A 17,908-nucleotide genomic window follows, 5' to 3' on the forward strand; every position below is an offset into this window, starting at 1 on the left:
GTGATACAGGGAAAAAGGGCTGGGGGAGGGAGCCGTAACTGCTGAGCACCAGCCCCAGCTTGGCACAGACCGTGGGATGTGCTGCCAGCCTCTGCCAGTGGGAGACTGACCCAAAGCCACCGGAGAGCCCTTCTGCTCTTCTACCAGCCAGATGCAATATCCGACAGGAAGCATGCTGTTCCTGTGGGAGGGTGTGGGGTGTTTTTCCATGTCATGTTGCTCTAGAGGTGCTGAGCCAGAATGACTCTTGCACTCGTCTTATTGAGACAGTAATTAAGGTAATTGCTGCTGGAGGTGCTGCTAGAACGTCCCACTCCTTCCCTTGAGGAAAGCCCAGCATTAAACCCCTGGTTTAGCCCTGCTCTCCCTTACATTTTTCCTAGGTGACATTTGCTCTTATTTACTGAACCTTGTTTTAGATTATATTATAAGCTGACCATTACGGGGGCATCCTTCGCCTTCAAGTTTCTGCAGAGGTCTACACGTGAGCTTCCTAGGAGCTTCTGCAGTACAGGTGACGAACAAAGAATAACACTAATAGCACTAAAAAATTGCAGCAGCAATAGGAAAAAAGAAAAAGCAAAAGCAGTAAGAAAATACTGACAGGTCATGCATGCTGGTTGGCAACCTCTTCACAATGCACTGCAGAAAAACCCTTTTCTAAAAGTGTATGAATCAACACATGCACCTCTGCCTGCCTTCATACAGCAGCACTCAGCTTCACTGATTATTGCTGATGCCCTTAAGCATGTGCTTTGCTAGGGATTGATTTTTTTTCAGATGAAATGGCACAGGAGAACTCCTGTGGCAGCAATGATAGTGCACTGGTCATTGTGAGACATTAGGAAAAGATTAAAGGGGAAAAAAAAAAGAGGGGTCAGAGTATCATAATTAGCATTATCTCTCTGGCATCTGGTTGGGAAAAGTACCATGATATGAAGATGAAAAAAATACACTGGTAAGGCGCAGAGAAGGGAAAAAAATGCTCTGGACTATCTGAAAGGGCTCTTCTGGCCTTTCTGGCTCTCAGAAAAAGTGAAAACCCAGCTAGAATGGCATTGGTACCTCGTTGGGCTCCCACAGCCAGACGTCAAACGTTGGTTTCCGAAGTGCTTCGATGGTCTCCTGGGACAGCATGTACTGCAGATAAAAAAGCAGCCAGCATTAGCAAGGGTCCCCTGCCACCAGTTCCCATCCACACTGGGTTTAGCCAGATTTCCCAAGCAAAAAGCAACACGTCTCTCCCTCTGCCTGCCTAGCAGCGGGCTGCTGATCGGCGGGGGTCCTCGCAGAGTAGGTTTGGGAGGAGATGGAGGAGGATGGAGGTGTTATGAGTGGGCTTGCAGGTAAATCCAGCAAGGGGATGGAAAGGGCATGGGTGTGGATCTGTCCCTGACTGCACCGACTCCTCTGCCGGCTGAGCATCGCGACACGTGGTGCAGCCAGTCCTGGCGGGATGCTGTGGAGCGTCTGTGGTGCTTGTAGCACTAAATTAGCTGCCGGGTGTGATGTATCATCTTTCGGGTGATTTATGCTCCCACTCTGTGTATTTTTTCAAGAACGCCTACATTTTCAAAGCTGTTGTCAGCCTGCGCGATTTGAGTGATTTTTTGTTGTTACGCTCAGAGGCACAAAACAGAATTGAGCTCATCGGCCAGTTACAATTTGTTTACAGAAATGAAAAAAAAAAGGAGCACGGAGGGTTAAAAAAACAGGCAAAATCTGCACTCTCCTGAATCACATTTTCAAGACTCTGTTGATCAGAGTCATTCTGGGACACAAAAGCCTTGTAGCTTTAATTGGCACATTTACTATGGCTGTCTCTAATTAGTTTGGGCTTACTGTGCTGAGCAGGTGAATGAAATTACCCGAGTCTCAAATTGTTGATACTCAAGGAAGGGTAACACTGAAGACAAATTTTTCTTCTTGAGAAGGCAATGATGCTTTTGAATATATAATGTACATTTAATAATGATGTTCTGCAAGAAGTCTGTGAATTGCCAGTGCTGGTTTGTTATTTGTTCACATCTTCATTCAGTGGATTCATCGCTTCCTAGCCTCTATTAACACTGGACAAATCCAGCACCTGACAACTGATAACAAATTTTACAAATCTATCAAACAGAAGCCAAACTTCTTCTGAAACCAAAACGCCTATGAGCTTTGGTCTCTGAGGAATACAGATTACTGGTTTGCCTCGTAGTCACTCAGTACAACTCTGGTTGTTAATTCAGGGTTGTAATATCATAGTGGTAGATCTAAAATTGATTTGACTTTAAATCTACTTTATTATCAAAGGAAGTTACCAAGGGGGAAAAAAATCAATTTTAGAACTGGTGCTTTACGGAAATGTGTGTTAATGTCAGGAACACAGTCCCATTGGGCAAAAGTTAATGAAAAGAAATGTAAGGCAGCTTCCGAGACCTAGACGTCGCTTTTGCTAGGCAGAACAGAATAAGCAGCAGCCTTCTACTAGCACGGTAGGACTTACAATGGGCTGCTCTCTAAAGCTCTGAAGACAAATTTGCAAGGACGCACGTCCATATCAGATACCTGCACCACAGGTGACCACGTGCACTGGAGAGTGACTGAGCCAACTTTGATGTGTGCAAGCAAATGTCTGCTGTTAGCATGATTTGCATGCATGTGAGCTGGTGTTTTGTGAAGGCCTGGGCTGGGCACGGGGCAGAGCACACCTGGTAGCTTTGAAAAACTGTGGCCAGAGCAAAGAGCAAAGATCCAGTGTGCTTCATGGTCCCAGCCCCATTCATCACCGCAGGTTTCTACGTATATGTACCCAGCAGACATTATTCTTCAAGCACTACTGTGTTGTTTTCATTTTTTTTTTTTTTTTTTTTTTTTGTCTAGCGAATACACTAACTTCTTTTCTCAGGGACAATGAATCATCCTGGAGAGAATCCAATGTCGCATTTTCTCTCTGTTTCCCTAGGTGAAGCATCCCCATAAATTACTTTTTAAATTAAAAAATAATCCATTAGGAGAAACCAGGCAGCAGAACTATTTTCAATTACAGTAGAGCTTTATAGGCCTTTCTGGTTGTTTACTACGAGCATGCAGAATAAACAAATATAACTAGACAAAAGAGCGCTTAAATGTTGACAAATGCAAAATGTTCATTAACATTTCAAACGCTAATGAGCTTTCAAGTATTAAAGACTACTGAGGAACCAACTTGAAGCTCACCGCAGGCAATGACATTACGGAAGCTTTTCCATTAGCTTCCAGGGATTTTGGATCAGGCCCTGGGTTTAGACAAGCTGGGGGGTTGTAAGCCAGCACTTGTCAGGGCAGCAAGCATGTGGTAAGATCAAGCACTGCACCGTACCTTTGGGTAGGATGGTACATCCCGCCGGGGAGTCAGCCTCTTGTTTTCATCCAAAAAGCTGTACTTGCAGGGACAGGTAGTCCTGGAATGAAATATTGAGGGAATGAAAAACCACGGTGCCTTGAGAAGTGCCAGAAGTGCTCTGGTCTCTCGGTAGGCATTGCTTGGAGAACCATGCAGCCTCCCAACCTCTTTCTAACGTGGTGCTGCTCAAAAGGTTTAAAAGTGTGGTCCTCTTTAGGATTTTCTCCCCTTGTGCAACGCTCCTCTGCCCCTTCTCTGTGTCTCTGAATTCAGCCTAGGAACATCTTTCTTCAGACAGGTATCCATAAATACTTAAACCAAGTAACTTTTCTTTCAGTGAGCATCTTGTGTCTGCACATGCCATGCTGGAGACATTTGCAGACTCCAAGGCTGCATCAGGGCGGGTGAGCATCTGTTCTGAGGCACGACCATCTCGCCTGCTGTCCTTCAGCTGGGACAACAGCACAGAGGCACCAGGGCTTAGCAGATCCAGTCTGCTTGGCTCCCTGGTCCTGGAGGATGGGAGCCACTGCCAGCAATTACAAGTAATTAACACTTTCCTGGTTACTGCCACCAGCTGCCAGCTATCTACTCTTCCTCTGCATGCAGAAGAGCCAAGCTGATGCTATCCCATCTGAGCAGAGGGCTGTGATGCTGGGAGATGCTCCAGCCTTTGCAGGACATCTAGGTTTCTGCACCACACCGTGAGGGCAAGGAACTCACAGTCGGTCGCAGAGGTGTCCTCACAGCCACAGGGGCACAATAAAACCGATCGCTCCACGGTGTCACCCCCAGCAATCAGATAATGCTTCAGCTCAGCACGCGGTTCCCTGGTGCCTGATCACACGGGCTCTGATAACTGTCCGTGATGATGACCTTGCAGTTTGCATCTATCCCTGCAGTCCTAACGTTTGGATCATCCCTTCTCATTTTTCAGCCCCTCTGCCAGGTGAACCAAAGCGAACCAAAGTAGTCCATTAACATGTTTTGTCACTTTTTTTTTTTCAGGATTTACAGATTTGATATCGCTTCTCTTCTATCTCCTCTCTCCTTTCTTCTCTATTGGGAATTGGCCCCGGCCTCTTGACTTTTCTCCTCTCAACGTTGACCTCTGTTATCATTTCTCATGGTTTTGTCTCAATCCTCCGCAAAGTTATGTCATCTTTAGCTCACAGTGCTCAGCCAGCTTCAGCCAGCAGCCTCCTCCTGCCCTGCACAAGGGGATTCTCAGCTGGTGAAAAGCTGTCTCCATCACCTCTAAATCCTCTTCCTCAAAATGCCACTGTGAGGGGAGTTAATGGGATAAAAACAGTGAGATTGGGGCATTCCTTGCCCTAACTGGAGCTGACTGCCAGGGTTAGCTGGGGGCCAGCCGACTGCCCCTATTTCCCAGCTGCAGTAAAGCTTTGAAGCCTTCCTCCTGCCAAGCTGGGGAACACACCAGAGCTGGGATGCATCAGACTTTTACGAATGTGAAACTGTATCTGCAAAGGGTCGGGTTTTTCAATGGCACTATAATGTTATTAGCATCTGCTAGCGTGAGCACAGAAAGCAGACTGGCAAAAAAATAATAAAAAATGAATGCAATTTGAGTGGGCTTGAGTGGAGTTGCTTTGCTCATCCTCAGCAGCTCCCAATGGGGACCTCCTGGTGGCCAGGCCACCGAGAGCCCTCTTGGCCACCACGGAGGGACAAGTGACACCAGGGACAGCCAGCCTGGCCCGGGGCCAACACAGCACTCCCTGCTCCTGCTGCTCTGTTCGCAGGTTGCTGTTTGTGCCACAGAATGCAGATTGTAAAAGGACAGCCTGCCACGGGAATGAGTCACGGCTGCTGCTGGGGCAGCCTGGTGCTTCCTGAAGCACCTGGCAGCCTCCCCGCGAAAGGGAACCTGCTATAGCTGCCTTTTTTTGGCTTTACCCATCTGCTCGTGCATCGCTGCACCCCTAAATGCAACTCTCCCAGCTCCCCACAGCAGCAGAGGAAAAAAAAAACAAAAAGGATGTTACTTGCATATGTGCGCTTGCATTTGCTGCCCATCTGAGCTCTGCCTTTTTGTAGGGAAATTTCCTCACACACCTGAAGGAGACACGAAGCAACCTGCAATCTCTCATACTGGTGTGGATCTGGAGTAGGTCTCCCGAGGTTAATAACATTACTCCATGTTTATGCCAGTATGACAGGTGAAATGGACCTTAGACCGAAGCGGACTGCGTTAATTCCCTATCTCCTGGAATATCCGGACAGTAAAATTTATAAAAGTGAGCGATTATAAAGCCTAATTCTTCTAGCAAAACCCCCGTTGCCCTCAAGAGGAACCAGTTTTGATTAAAGGCCGCCGAGTTTGACCCCAGATGAAGACGAAGCGTGCGGCTGCCAGCACAGCACGGTTCCACTTGCTGAGAACCCTTCACCCCCGCTCAGAGCGAGGTGCCTCCCGCTCAGTCGCCTTCCCCATCGATCATCCTGCAGTGACGATGTGCTTGTCCCGACGGGGCGCTTCGGTGACACGGGGGCAGGCTCACCAGCTGAGACCGCGTACCCTACGAAACGCATTTTTTCCCTGCTGTTGTTTTAATTACAAAAAAAAGCCGGCTTGACAATTGTGGCGAGCCCTCGCATTATAACGCAAATTCCCAAATTCTTGTCAAAATTGGAATGGATGCTTTATAAATAGCACGAGATCGTAATTAGGAGAGCAGTTCCACAGATATTTGCTCTTTTCCAGAACGTGGTTTGAATCTTACTGGAGCTAATTGGAGCAGATCCTAAGCAAGCACCACATTTTGCAAAAGGTCTTTTCCCATTCCCTCTCTCCCCGCACATCTGGATGAAGCATTGCCATTCAGCCTGGTGAAGCACAGGAAAAATCACCCTCCACAGCAAGACCTGCTTCTCTATTCAGGTGGCCTCAGCTACTTTAGCTGATGAATGGCACCGGCTCCTCAAATGTTAAATTAATTTGTTGTTTCTTTCCTTGCTCCGTTGCTTCTAAGCCCAGCGGGCGACTCGATCCTGCAGAAGTGTTGCAGGAGGGTTTGAAAGCGGCCGCGTATTTCTCTGGGTAGGTCTGGCGCAGAACTTACCTGCTGCTTCTCGCTGCCATTTCCTCCCTCATCTTTTTAATGTCGCTCTTGCATTTCTCAATCTCCACCACTTTCAGGCCTTCCACTGTCAACAAAGGAAAACACCAGGGGTGTTACCATGGCGAAACCCAAAGGCTCTGCTTTCACAACTGTGCAAAATTTCAAAGGGCTTTAACAGGGGGGGCTGTCCAGAGAGCGAGCGAGCCCCTACAGCCTGCCCCGGCTCTCGCACACGTGGGTGCTGCCAAAGTGATATGTCTTGAAAACCCAGAGGCATTCTTGGCTGCCAGTTTCAGGTACTAGCTCGAGTATTTTAATTCACAGACCGGCTACAAGGCCTCGGCTTTTCCACGATTGTTAGCAGCCGCCGGCTTGTTCTGATGCCTTGGCTTCTCTGCCGTACAGCACGAATCAAAGGAAATCCTGAGCAAAAAAAAAAAAAAAAAAAATCCCTCCCGCGATGGGCTGATAAGCGCAGCTAGACAAACATGCCGCAGTAGGATCTGAATTCCCATTAAGATAAAAGGTTTTAATCTGAAAGTTCACGCGGAGCACTGAGAGGCATCGCTGGGCATGGAGAAGCCAAAGCGAGACTGCAGGAGCGAGAGAGGAGCATTGAAAAAGTTTGACCGCCACCATTGATCTCCTCTTTATAGGCATCGAAGATCCATCACATGCTTTTGCCAATCAATTGTGCAATCAAAGGTTATTTCTGCATGTGGCACAGAAAATCCTATATCCCCCCTCTCTGTGTAATTAGGAACGCCACGAGGCAGAAAGTTTGATTGCCTGTTCGTGCTGCAACGCATTTCGGTGCACGTAGCTGGGACACCCCGCGCAGGGCGAGTGCAGGAATATTCTCCCTTCCCCTCTCGTGAACTACCAGCACGCTCAAGGACGTAGCATGGCACTGTTTATGAGGAATGTGTCGTTCACGTGTAGCCATTTCACAGCTCGTTTTGTTTGCTGAACTCACTGCTTGCACGGCCAAGCTGTGGTTCAAGGAGCTGGAGGGAAGGCACAACGGGCCGATCGGCATTCAGCCACCTTCTTAGAAGAGGAGCATGGAAACCGTGCTGATCTGGAGGGGAACATGAACGTGATGAAAATCTGTTTTGGAAGGGCACAGCTCTGCAGTTAAGCAGAGACCTCATTTCTTTGTGCAGGTAACAACAAAAATTGCTTTTGAATGAGGAAACAAGAAAGGGGGGGAAAAAAAAAGAAAAGATTTTGAACCAAGCCAAAAATGTCATCTACCAGGAGAGGGGAGGAAAAGGAGTTTGATTTATGCTTGATCACAGGGATACCCTCCACTTAAAAACCCCATTTCCAGGTGAACATATATTCTTGTCTAGCACCGTTGAAAGCAATTTCTTTGAGTGATCACAAAGTGACAATAGAAACACGACGCCGTCCTGCTTAGTCAGTATCTGTACTCTGGGCATCACGTTGTGCTTTTTTTTGGATACCCAGTTCCTACGCTGCTATATATTCGAGGGTATCCACCTGGGGGAAGCTTGGGGGCTGCCGAAGTGGTGGCTGGTGCCCATGCAAAGCAGCGGGAGCAGAGCAGGGTCACCAGACCCACGGGGTGGTAGGGCAGGCAACCGCGGAGGGGAGAGGAGATACGGAGCAAAATAGCAGCCCTGAGCGTTTTTTCCTGTTGCGTCTCTTCAGCTTGCTTCCAAATCCTCTCCAGGGGGTCAGGGAATTTACATAATTATTTTCTTCAGGTGGATGTGAGACGCTTACAAATTGTCAAGGGTTTTGCCAGCTCCCTCATCCCCATGTAGGCTGCTGCACAAAGCATTCCCAGCGCCTTCCCTGCATGGAGGCCTTGTCTGAGCTTTAGGCTGGATCTCAAAAGATCACTTGAAAAGTTTGGGCTCCTTGAAACACATCTCTGGACAGCAATGGGAAGGAAGCTGCGAACGTGCCATGTGAGGTGCAGATGTTGTGCTGTTGTGGGCACTTATCCCTGCACACACGACCCCGCTGGGGAAGAAGTCCTGGAGATCGCACGTGAGAGTGGTGGGAAAGGGATCTCCGAAGGAGGTGGGGGAGAAGGCAAAACAAAAGCACAATTCTTTTCCCGTTTGGCTTGCAAGTGATAAATGGCCTTGTCATGTGTGCTGATGAAGGGCCCATTATATTATTCTGCAGCAAGAAATACCTCCTGAAAAGACCCTGTGCTGTCTAAAGAAATCCTTGGGCTGCATCCAGCCCTGGAACGGGGCTCTTCGAGCAACCCCTGGGATCCCTGCTTGAGAGGGGAGGCTGGGCTCTCCCTCCCCCTCCGCTTTGCTTTGCAAACGTGCAAGCCTGGAAGCTGCAGATGTGGCTCCGTGGCGAATTCGGGAGGTCCCACCTCGAGCAGCTCCTTCCCAGGGAGCTCCTTCCCCTAGGAGGGGGCTGCCGGAGGTGCCACAGGGAGCAGCCAGGCAGAACAGCAGCATTTTGCTGCATCTTGCATTTGCCTTGGCCAGCCCGTGGCTGGCTGGGCTCCTCGCAAGGGGGGGGCCTGGGAAGGCTCCCCTGCAGCTGCTCCTTGAACGAGACTGCTTTTTTTTTTTCCCCTTTCCTGCTGACAAAGGCATCACTTTCGCTGAGCAGCTGCAGGGTCAAGGTAGCTTCTGGTTGAGGGAAATTTCAGGAAAACAACTTTTTCCACGAACCAGAAACTTTTTTTTTTTTTTTTTTCCCAGCCAGCCCCAGTGAGAAAGTGCTCTTTGCAGCTGTAGTGTCGGGGAAGTTTAAATGCTGCATATCAATGAGGATGTGGCCTTTGGTGTCAAAACTGTGCCAGGGGACGGCGTCTTGTTCATCTACCTGCCTTTCTACCCTACCCTGCCTTTCCCAGGTCTGCTCTATGCACAGTATACTGAAAAATGATAAGTTGGATGCTGCCTGGAAAAAAAAAAAAAAAAAAAAACAACAGAAAAGGAGCTCTTTCACCAGATGAACTTGACTTTGTTGTTGCACAGTAACTAAAACCAACCGTGTCACCATCAGCACACGGAACAAGCGAGGCGAGCTCGAAATGCTGCTGCTGCTGCCTTGCATGTGCCAGTGGATGGCCAGGGCCGAGGAGGTGCAGCCCCCCCGTGCTCATGGCTCAGAAATCAGCAAGAACAAGCCCCACGACAGCTTAACTAACAGGCGGTGCTTCCCAGAGGAGAAAGGCTCACCGAAAGACAAAATGCACAACCCGTGCCAATACCCAGCGTGCTGACCCAAAGCAGAAGGCAGCTGCGACACCTTCCTGCAGTTAGCTAAGGGCGTAGCAGGCAGAGCTCGGGCTGCAGGTGTGTTAGCAGAGCGATGCTGTAGGGGAGACCCCCGCGGAGGTGCTGGGGGGCTGCTGGATGCAGGGGGGTGATGTGGGGCCAGGGCCGGGGATGGCAGGGGATGCGGGAGGGGACGGGGTGCTCCGGGGTGAGAGAGCAAGGGTTTCTGCGACGCGAGCACAGGGACACTCACATTCAACCTTTTTCTCCAGCATTGCCAAGTGATTAGCTACTTCCGTTTTCAGTTCATTGATTTTAAAAACCCTGGAAAGAAAACCCTCATGGATTAATGTCATACAGTTAGCGCCGTGGCGACCCTAGCTACAGACCGCCAGAAACTTTTTGGGAGGATTGATCAGGGCCACTTGTGGCTGCTGTAAGGAAAAGAAGATTTTCCATGGCCATGTCAAAGTTTGGGGCAGAAAATCCACGTTTCATTTTCAGAAAAAAAAAAATAATAATTAAAACCAAAGGATTTTGTTGTGGCTCTGTGAATCTGCTGCGGCTCTGCAATGCTCCAGCACCCCCCTGTCTGCAGTGACTTGGTGTTTGTTGTACCCCCCCCTCGGGAAGCGATGTGAAACTGATAATGCTCTGTCCAACAGCAGCACCTTGGTGCTGCCACACGCTGCAGCTCTCCTCTGAATTAACCTGGTGATGTGCTGAGCCGTGGTGGAGTTGATCTGTCCTGCCAAAACTAGCTGGGACGAAATTAGCAGCCCCTGCTGATGCTCAGAAATCCTCACTGAGGAGGGACACATGCATGTGATAAAGGGAAAAAATGGAACAAATCAGCTGGGTTTTGTGTTCTACAAAGGAGCATTTCATTTGCTTCCTAAGAGGGCAGAAGCACTGTAAGAACATTTAATTTTAGATTAAATATAAGCAAGAATTGCTCTCAGTTTAAGCTACCGCATTGCTCTCAGCAGGAGGTACGTGTGTACCTGGCCTAAATTCGGCATGAAGAGAGGGATTTGAAAGAGATTTTAAATGCCTCTCTATCTCCTATGAAATTTTCACTTCTGGCTGATAAAAGAAACAAAACTTTAAATAAATAATGATGTTCAGCATCCTACCTTGAGAACTGCTCGGCAATCTGTCCCAATAAATTCTGGAACAATTCTTCTTTATCTAAAACAACAGAAGAGACACAAAAGACAAAATGAAAAGTGAGGAGACACACTCAGCATCCCTGCAAGGAGGGCTTTGACAATGAGGGACTCGGCCAAAAAGTCATCCTGGGTCCCCTGAAGAGTGTCAGCATTTGGTCATGCAGCTGAGTCCACCTTTTGCCTGCCGTCCTCCGCCTTGCAGAGCACAGGCAAGCCCTCCCCAAAGTTTTCTGGGGGTGCTGGACCTCTGAGAGGCATCTTGTTTGGAGGAGACCCCTTTGATGTCTCCTAGGTGGGATGTGTGGGTTCCCTCGGCTGCCGGGGTGCCATGGGGCCAGGAGAGCCAGCCTGGGGAAGCCCCACTGGTGTAACCCACACCACACTGCCTGCGGTGTGCGCGTCCCTCCGGCCTCTCGTGCTGCAGGAGCGGAAATGTTTGCATGCTTTTCGTACACAGATCACCGAGCGCCCGCTTATCCCCTGCACAGAAGCACCCCGGTGGCGTTTCGGGAGCTCCTTCTTGTGCTTTTCGCAGCGCCCCTCATGAGTGCAATCACCTGCACTGAGTGCATCGGAGAGAAGTGCAGCCCAGCGCTCACAGCATGCTCCTAAATAACAGCTCTTGTACCTGTTGAAAGGATTTGCAGGCGCTCAGACAGCGGAGACGCCAGAAATGCTCGTTGAGAGCCTTCAGCTTTCGGCACAAAGCAGTTTGGCTGCAACCCCCGGGTCCCCAAACCGGAGCAAGAACGGGAGGGCTCCCATCTAACCCCCTCGCTTCTGCTGCCACCCGGCTCCCAGCGGGGCGGCTGGCAGCACAAAGGAGATCGGTTCTTATCTCGCAGACCCGTTTTCCCGTTTCCCCGCTCTCACGCACAGACAAAAACAAGCCTGCTGCTGAAAACCCCACCGAGCGAGCACCACCGCGTCCCAGTTAAGAGGGGAGGAAAGCTTACCGTGGGCAGCACCTGGGATGAGAGACAAATCCGGCGGTGGGGCTTAGCAGAGCCACCCGTGCCCTCTCCCTGCACTGCTGCTCAGCACTGACAGCGGCTGGAGCGTGCGGGAAGCTGACAAGTCCTCTATAAACACCGGCCCGGTAAAAAAACAACCAATCTTACTTTCACTCCCTCCCCCTGCCAAAACTCACTTGGAGTACTAGGACATTCTCATCCCAGGAACAGTCAGCTGCAATCTGATGTTTATGGATGTAATAAAAGACTTTCAAAACGAAGATGTATGTTTTTATAACCCTAGGGTGCAGTACAGATATATGACTAAGAGTGGCAGCTCGTCTCATCTTAAAGGGACAACGAGCCTTTTCTTTGCCCTGCTCCTTTCAGGGGGGTAACTCCCAATTACGAAGAAAATGAAGCAGCTCACCCGTGTCACTTACTCTTGCTCATCCCCTCCTCTGCAAACAGGAAAGCCGAGTGTCCTTCTACTCCCTTTGCTCCGGTCTGACTGCTTTTCTCCACGCTGACACCCAGGGTCCGCCAGCTCCCTTTCACCTCAGCTGCTTTATTTTTTCACTGCAATGTCCTGCCCTCACGTGTGCCTGTGCCTTTGGCTCGGGCGCCTGCCCATGTTCCCCCTTCCTGTGATTTGTTTGGACCTGGGCGGTCAGAGGAATTCAGCAAGCACACAGGCAGGTGGGCACGCACCTCAGGAAGCCTTGGAAGCCCACGTCCGTGAGTCTCATCACACCGAGTGCCAAATTCGCTTGGCAGCTCGGGGTAATTTTGGCTGCCGCATGCAAGCCCTCGCTAGGTGAGTAATCCCAAGGCAGCTGCCCCGCGCCCCACGCAAGCGCTTTTCTCATATTCTTCTCTCTTGCCTGAGCTATGGGTGTCAACGTGCCTCCAAATGGAAAAGAGATCCCAGAATAGGTAGATTTAGACGCAGTGATGAGCTTCTGTGGCTTTACCAGCAATAAACAGGTACCTGTGCAAGGGCCTGTGCACTGAATCGTTGAAGAAACCCAAGTGCTTCCCTGCTGAAGCTGCCCAAATGGCCTGTGGGCTGGCCCTGCCCCTGACAAGACTCTTGTAGCAGGCACCTGCACCTGTCAAGACAGCTCTCCCACGTCAAGCAATATCCCTGGGGACAAAAGGTGGGTTTCCCTCCCCGTGTGGTGGCCTCCAGCCCCATCAGGGCAGCAGCAAGGGTGCTGCTCTCTCTGGATCTTTTCACATCCTTTCCAGGGGCTGCTCGCGTTGGAGGCCCCACAAGAAAGAGCTGTAGATGGTGGTGCGGGGAGAGTGGTGGCCAAGCTCAGCACATCGCACGTACTTTTGGCTTTTGTCCCTTGTGAGGTCTTTACAGACTCACTCAACCTTGTAGAGGTAGGAAAGCCTCAGCCCATGCTTCCCCCTAGGTAGGACCACTGCGGGTCAGGCCCACTGAGCACCACCCTAACTCCTTCCTCCATGCTCTCAGAAGAAAAATAAACTTCAGTTGTATTTCTCAAGAGCATGCTGCCAGCAGGATTTGTTCCCTTAATTGGCATTTTCAGCAGTTTTGCAGAGTGCCTGAACTCCAAGCACAGCTACAGCGCAGCCATCACTTTGTGAGCTTTGAGCCTGTTCCAACTCGAGGGCGCAGACCAGAGCCTCTCTGCTGTCAGGAGGGACAAGATGCCATCTCAGAGGGGTTTTGCAGGCCAGGTGAACATGGTGTCTGCCTGGGAGTGATGCAGCGACCACCGCTGCCTCCAACAGCCACTGAGTAACAACCTCTGTAATCCCAACCCTCTCCCCTGGCTACCGCCAGGAAATGAAGAACAGTTTCTAGCTGGACTCTGGTGGATATCTCTTTTGCTGGATGAAAGCCACTGCTTGTATTTCCCTCCCGAAGGATTGTATTTTCCAGTCCCACCTTCTACAGCCTTTGTTCTGTTGAAGCACGCACCACTCTCTTCCAGCTGCTTGGGAGACTGCTGGAAGGAGGTGCATCAGCTCCCAGCACTGTGGAAATTGGGGTGACCCTCTTTTGGCATGCTTTTGAAGAAGTTGCTTTGGGAGGCAGAATCACACAGGCAGAGTTGTTTTAGAAGTGACGGCTAGAACAGAGCTTTTCTATATTTTTTTTTCTTTTAATGAAGAAGAACAATTTCCCACTCTGCTCATTCTTCCTACTCTCAGCAAAATGTCAGGAATGCTTAAGATTAATGACAACCCATGTGAAAGAGAAACAGACACCAAGGAACACTCATTCCATCACACACAGTTCAACTTTCTGCCTCTTTCCCCAGCAGATTCTGTCTTATGCTTTGGCAACCTACCACCAGAATTTTTCTTGCCCTTCTCAGCTCAGATCTTTGGAAATCTTTGTTCTATAAAACGCAGGGAGGGAGCAGAGACCTTGCTGACACAGTGAGCTTCATTCAGCACAAAGCAGAGCCATGTGCTGTCAGCCAGGCTGAAAAATGAGGGCCCTGGGAAAGTGTGAGAAGTCATGTATGGTCTTATAAAAATATACGGCTAGCTTCGTGTGGAGAAAAAAAAAAAAAAAAAAAGCCCTTCAACCAGCTTCTCTGCTGGTATACCATGGTGGCATTCCCAGGAACAGCCCCATCAGCATTCACCTTTCTCTATCTCAGGGTATGTGGATATTGGTTACATATACAGGGTGGTATATGTAGATAAAGGTGCTCCAGCCGAGACCCCACCTTGTCTGACCTGATAATGCATGCATGTGCTCCTGGACTAGCAGCGTGATGCTGCCCCTGCTGAGTTTGTTACAATAAGGAAATAGTTTAACAAACAGCTTCCTTCCTCTTAGCGGTCACGTGTGTCCTTTGGCTTTGGCTGGTGACACAGGACCAGTTTATGGCTTGCAACAAACTTCTCTGTGATAAAGTTCTTCCCTGTTTTCTGTCTGCTCTCTGCTTTCATTTGCTCTCAGCCTGCACAAGGGCCCAGCTGTTGCCTCTCCGTGTCAACCCAGGCATCCTCCTTCATTGCCTAGCTGTGCCCTTTCCTGTAAGCACCTCTGCTGTGGGGAATATGGGCACTTCAAAGAGAGGCTTCAGCTCCCTGCACCTCCCCATCTATAAAACACAGCGCTGTGAGACACTGTTTTCTCGCATAACACAGGAGCCTAAGCAAGAAAAAGCAACTAGCAGGAAAACAGCCAAACTGCCTTGCCCCTGTCCCAGGAGCCTCACCCATTTCTGTAAACCATTTTTTGTTCAGACACAGACTTCCTGGCTTCCTCCTGTTCTTCCCATGTGCTCTCCATTCCCAAAATGATCTTAACCTCTTGCCTCTGTCTCTCCTATCTTCCCATTTTACTCCTCCAGACATTTTACTCCCCCAGGTGATGTTCCCTTCCCTCCCCAGGGCAGCTCCACCAGGTACAACCCAGGGTCCTGCTCAGGCTGCCTGGGAGATACTGAGTGGCAGGAGATACTGCAATTGATGAGGATGAGGGCTGCTTTGAGTCAGACAATCTACAGGAATTGCCCCAAGCAAATGCTCTGCTCCAGTGGCCAAGAGCTGCTGGCCTGAGCCCAACACCGGCATGCAAAGAAAAACAGTGAAAATGCCACTTCAGTCCTGCCTGAGGAGGACAACACCACTGTGCACTGGGGAACGTATTCCAGATGTCATCTTTCATCCAGGCCTCCTTTAATCTTGTCAGGTGTATTTAAATATTTATGACACTCCGAGCTACTATGCCCACAACAGAAATTATGCTCCCTCCTCAGCCATTTGGAAATAACACAGGGTTCAAACGCAGTGCTCGGCTTTCAGCAGAGGTTTGCTGAGGGGTGAACAAAGCACTGTGGGATGGGCTTTCAAGCGCGGTCGGCAATGCCTTCGCAGCACCACTGCTCTGTGCTGAGTCAGGCCCAGGCTGAGCACTTTGGAAGTCCCCTGGCCTCCAGCCATTCCACCTCATCTTCAAAGACTTTGAAATTTGGGGACAACTTTTTTCTTTTTTCTTTTTTTTTTTTTTCTTTCTTTTTTTTTTTTTTTTTTATATTTTCCTCCAGAATACTTTTAATTCTGCCATAGCTTCAGCCACAACAGAATGCATCACAGCCACATAATTTCTGAATGGAAATGATTGCAACCTCAGTTTTAGCAAATACAGTTCAAAAGGGTTATTTTACCTGAGAGCTGCCCAGTGGCAACAGGTATCACTTTGTAGGGAGACCTGGAAGAGTCGGAGAGGGTTGATGTTAGCAGTGCTGAGAAAGCAGCTTGTATTTCACATCTGCATTCCCTGAGGAGGAAAAGTATCACAGAATCACAGCATATCCCAAGTTGGAAGGGACCCACAAGGATCAACAGGTCCAACTACTGGGTCCACATGGGACCACCCAAAAATCAGGCCCTATGGCCGAGAGCATTGTCCAAACACTTCTTGAACTCCAGGCTTGGAGCCAAGACCATTTGGAGTAGGCTTGGGGCTATGACCACTGCCCCAGGGAGCCTGTCCCAGTGCCTGACCCCCCTCTGGGTGCAGACCCTTCCCCTAACCCCCAGCCTGACCCTCCCCTGTCCCAGCTCCATGATGTCCCCTCGGGTCCTGTCGCTGTCCCCAGAGAGCAGAGCTCAGCGCCTGCCCCTCCACTCCCCTCGTGAGGGAGCTGCAGGCTGCCATGAGGCCTCCCCTCAGCCTGCTCTGCTCTGGGCTGAACAAACCAAGGGACCTCAGCCGATCCTCACACATCGTGCCCTCCAGACCCTTTGCAGTCTTTGTAGCCCTGCTTTGGACTGTAATAGTTTTGTGTCCTTTTAGTGTGGTGCCCAAAACTGCACACATTACTCAAGGTGAGGCTGCACCAGTGCAGAGCAGAGCAGGACAATCACTTGTGACAATCACAGAATATCTGAACATATTCTAAGCCTGTTCAAACTCTGTCATTTTAAATATGGAGGGGGCACTTTTTATGTACAATTAACCCTCAGTTTACTGCTGACCTAGACACAAGGAGATCTTTCTTGTGAAACAAATGTGGTAAAAATGCCTCTTCTTTGGCAAGTCTCAAGAGTTTGCAGACTGAGATGGTGAGGAGCTCTGCTAGGCTGGAAGGAAGCTCCTGTGGTGGGGACCATGCTCATGGCACCCAGAGCAAGGGGTTGTAGCATTGTAGCATCATGGCTGCTGGGGCTCTGACACGTGGCACCAGTGTAGGTAACACCAGAGACAAGTCATGATGAAATTTGCAATGGAATAAGTAACAGCAGAAGTAGTAACTGTGAGCAGTCACAGTAAAAATAAAAGTGCAAGGCTGAACAAGCAACGGGGAGCCAAGGAGAAAAAGAGAAAGGGATGTGGAGACAGGAAGGGCCAACGCCAGCGTGGAAGAGGCTTAACCTCATCAAAGACTTTGACTTCGCTTGCGGCTGATGTCACGGTTTGGTCCTAACAGAGCAGTAAAGGAGCCAGGGAACAAAGGAGCTGGGAGCCTTGACAGCAAACAGAGTGGGATGGGAACATCTGTTCTGCATTAAATACTTAAAAGCAGTATTTTTTCCTCAGACAATCACTCCTACTTTAATAACAAGCAAAAAATCTTCAAAACCAGCCGGCATCAGAGTTATAAGCCAGCAGGCTGTTCGTGGTGTCACCTCCCTGCCCCTGGCAAGCTGCTCACCTCATGTTGCCTACAAGAGGCATCGCAGCCCAACACCCGCTCTCCCTTGGGCATGACCCCCTTTTTGAGGAGCACGTTGCAGCACAGCTTACCTCTCCGAGTTTGCTGGCATCGTCGGGTCAATGGATACCATACAATTGTCTGCTGTCAAGAGGGAGATGGTTGTGTTTCTGAAAAGTATGTTCCAGAGAGGTTTATTTGAGCGAGAAATGCTGGCTGAGATCCTATGCTGCCGTGCACGGCACACAGCCATTTTCCCTTGTGCAGTACTCCTGGCATGGCTGATGCTACTCCAGACCCACTTTTACGTGGTGCAGAAAGGGTCAAAGCACAGGGCCAGGTAGGCTTGGTGTTTTGCCCATTTCAGTTACCAGAGATGTTACTGGCAAAACGTGAAACGTGATCATCTTTGATCTCAGAGTGAACTTTGCTCCTTGGTAACT

General features: G+C 49.7%; 1 protein-coding gene across 4 annotated transcripts in view; it reads right to left on the reverse strand.

Moving 5' to 3' along the window:
- The window catches only part of PDE9A (phosphodiesterase 9A), a 41,554-nt gene that overhangs the window by 11,447 nt on the left and 12,199 nt on the right, over positions 1-17,908 (reverse strand). For 2 of the 4 annotated variants that reach the window (XM_082769933.1, XM_082769935.1), the window contains 7 exons: positions 17,558-17,635; positions 15,975-16,087; positions 10,820-10,874; positions 9,937-10,007; positions 6,457-6,541; positions 3,347-3,428; positions 1,066-1,140 (listed from right to left, as the gene is read on the reverse strand). In XM_082769933.1, coding sequence (XP_082626059.1) covers positions 1,066-1,140; positions 3,347-3,428; positions 6,457-6,541; positions 9,937-10,007; positions 10,820-10,874; positions 15,975-16,087; positions 17,558-17,635 — 559 coding nt within the window. Of the gene's footprint in view, positions 1-1,065; positions 1,141-3,346; positions 3,429-6,456; positions 6,542-9,936; positions 10,008-10,819; positions 10,875-11,811; positions 12,017-15,974; positions 16,088-17,557; positions 17,636-17,908 lie in introns of those variants that run through there. The other 2 variants (XM_082769934.1, XM_082769936.1) reach the window with 2 other exon arrangements.

The sequence above is a fragment of the Aythya marila genome (assembly GCF_965140915.1).
Source record: "Aythya marila genome assembly, chromosome: 1".
Lineage (NCBI taxonomy): Eukaryota > Metazoa > Chordata > Aves > Anseriformes > Anatidae > Aythya > Aythya marila.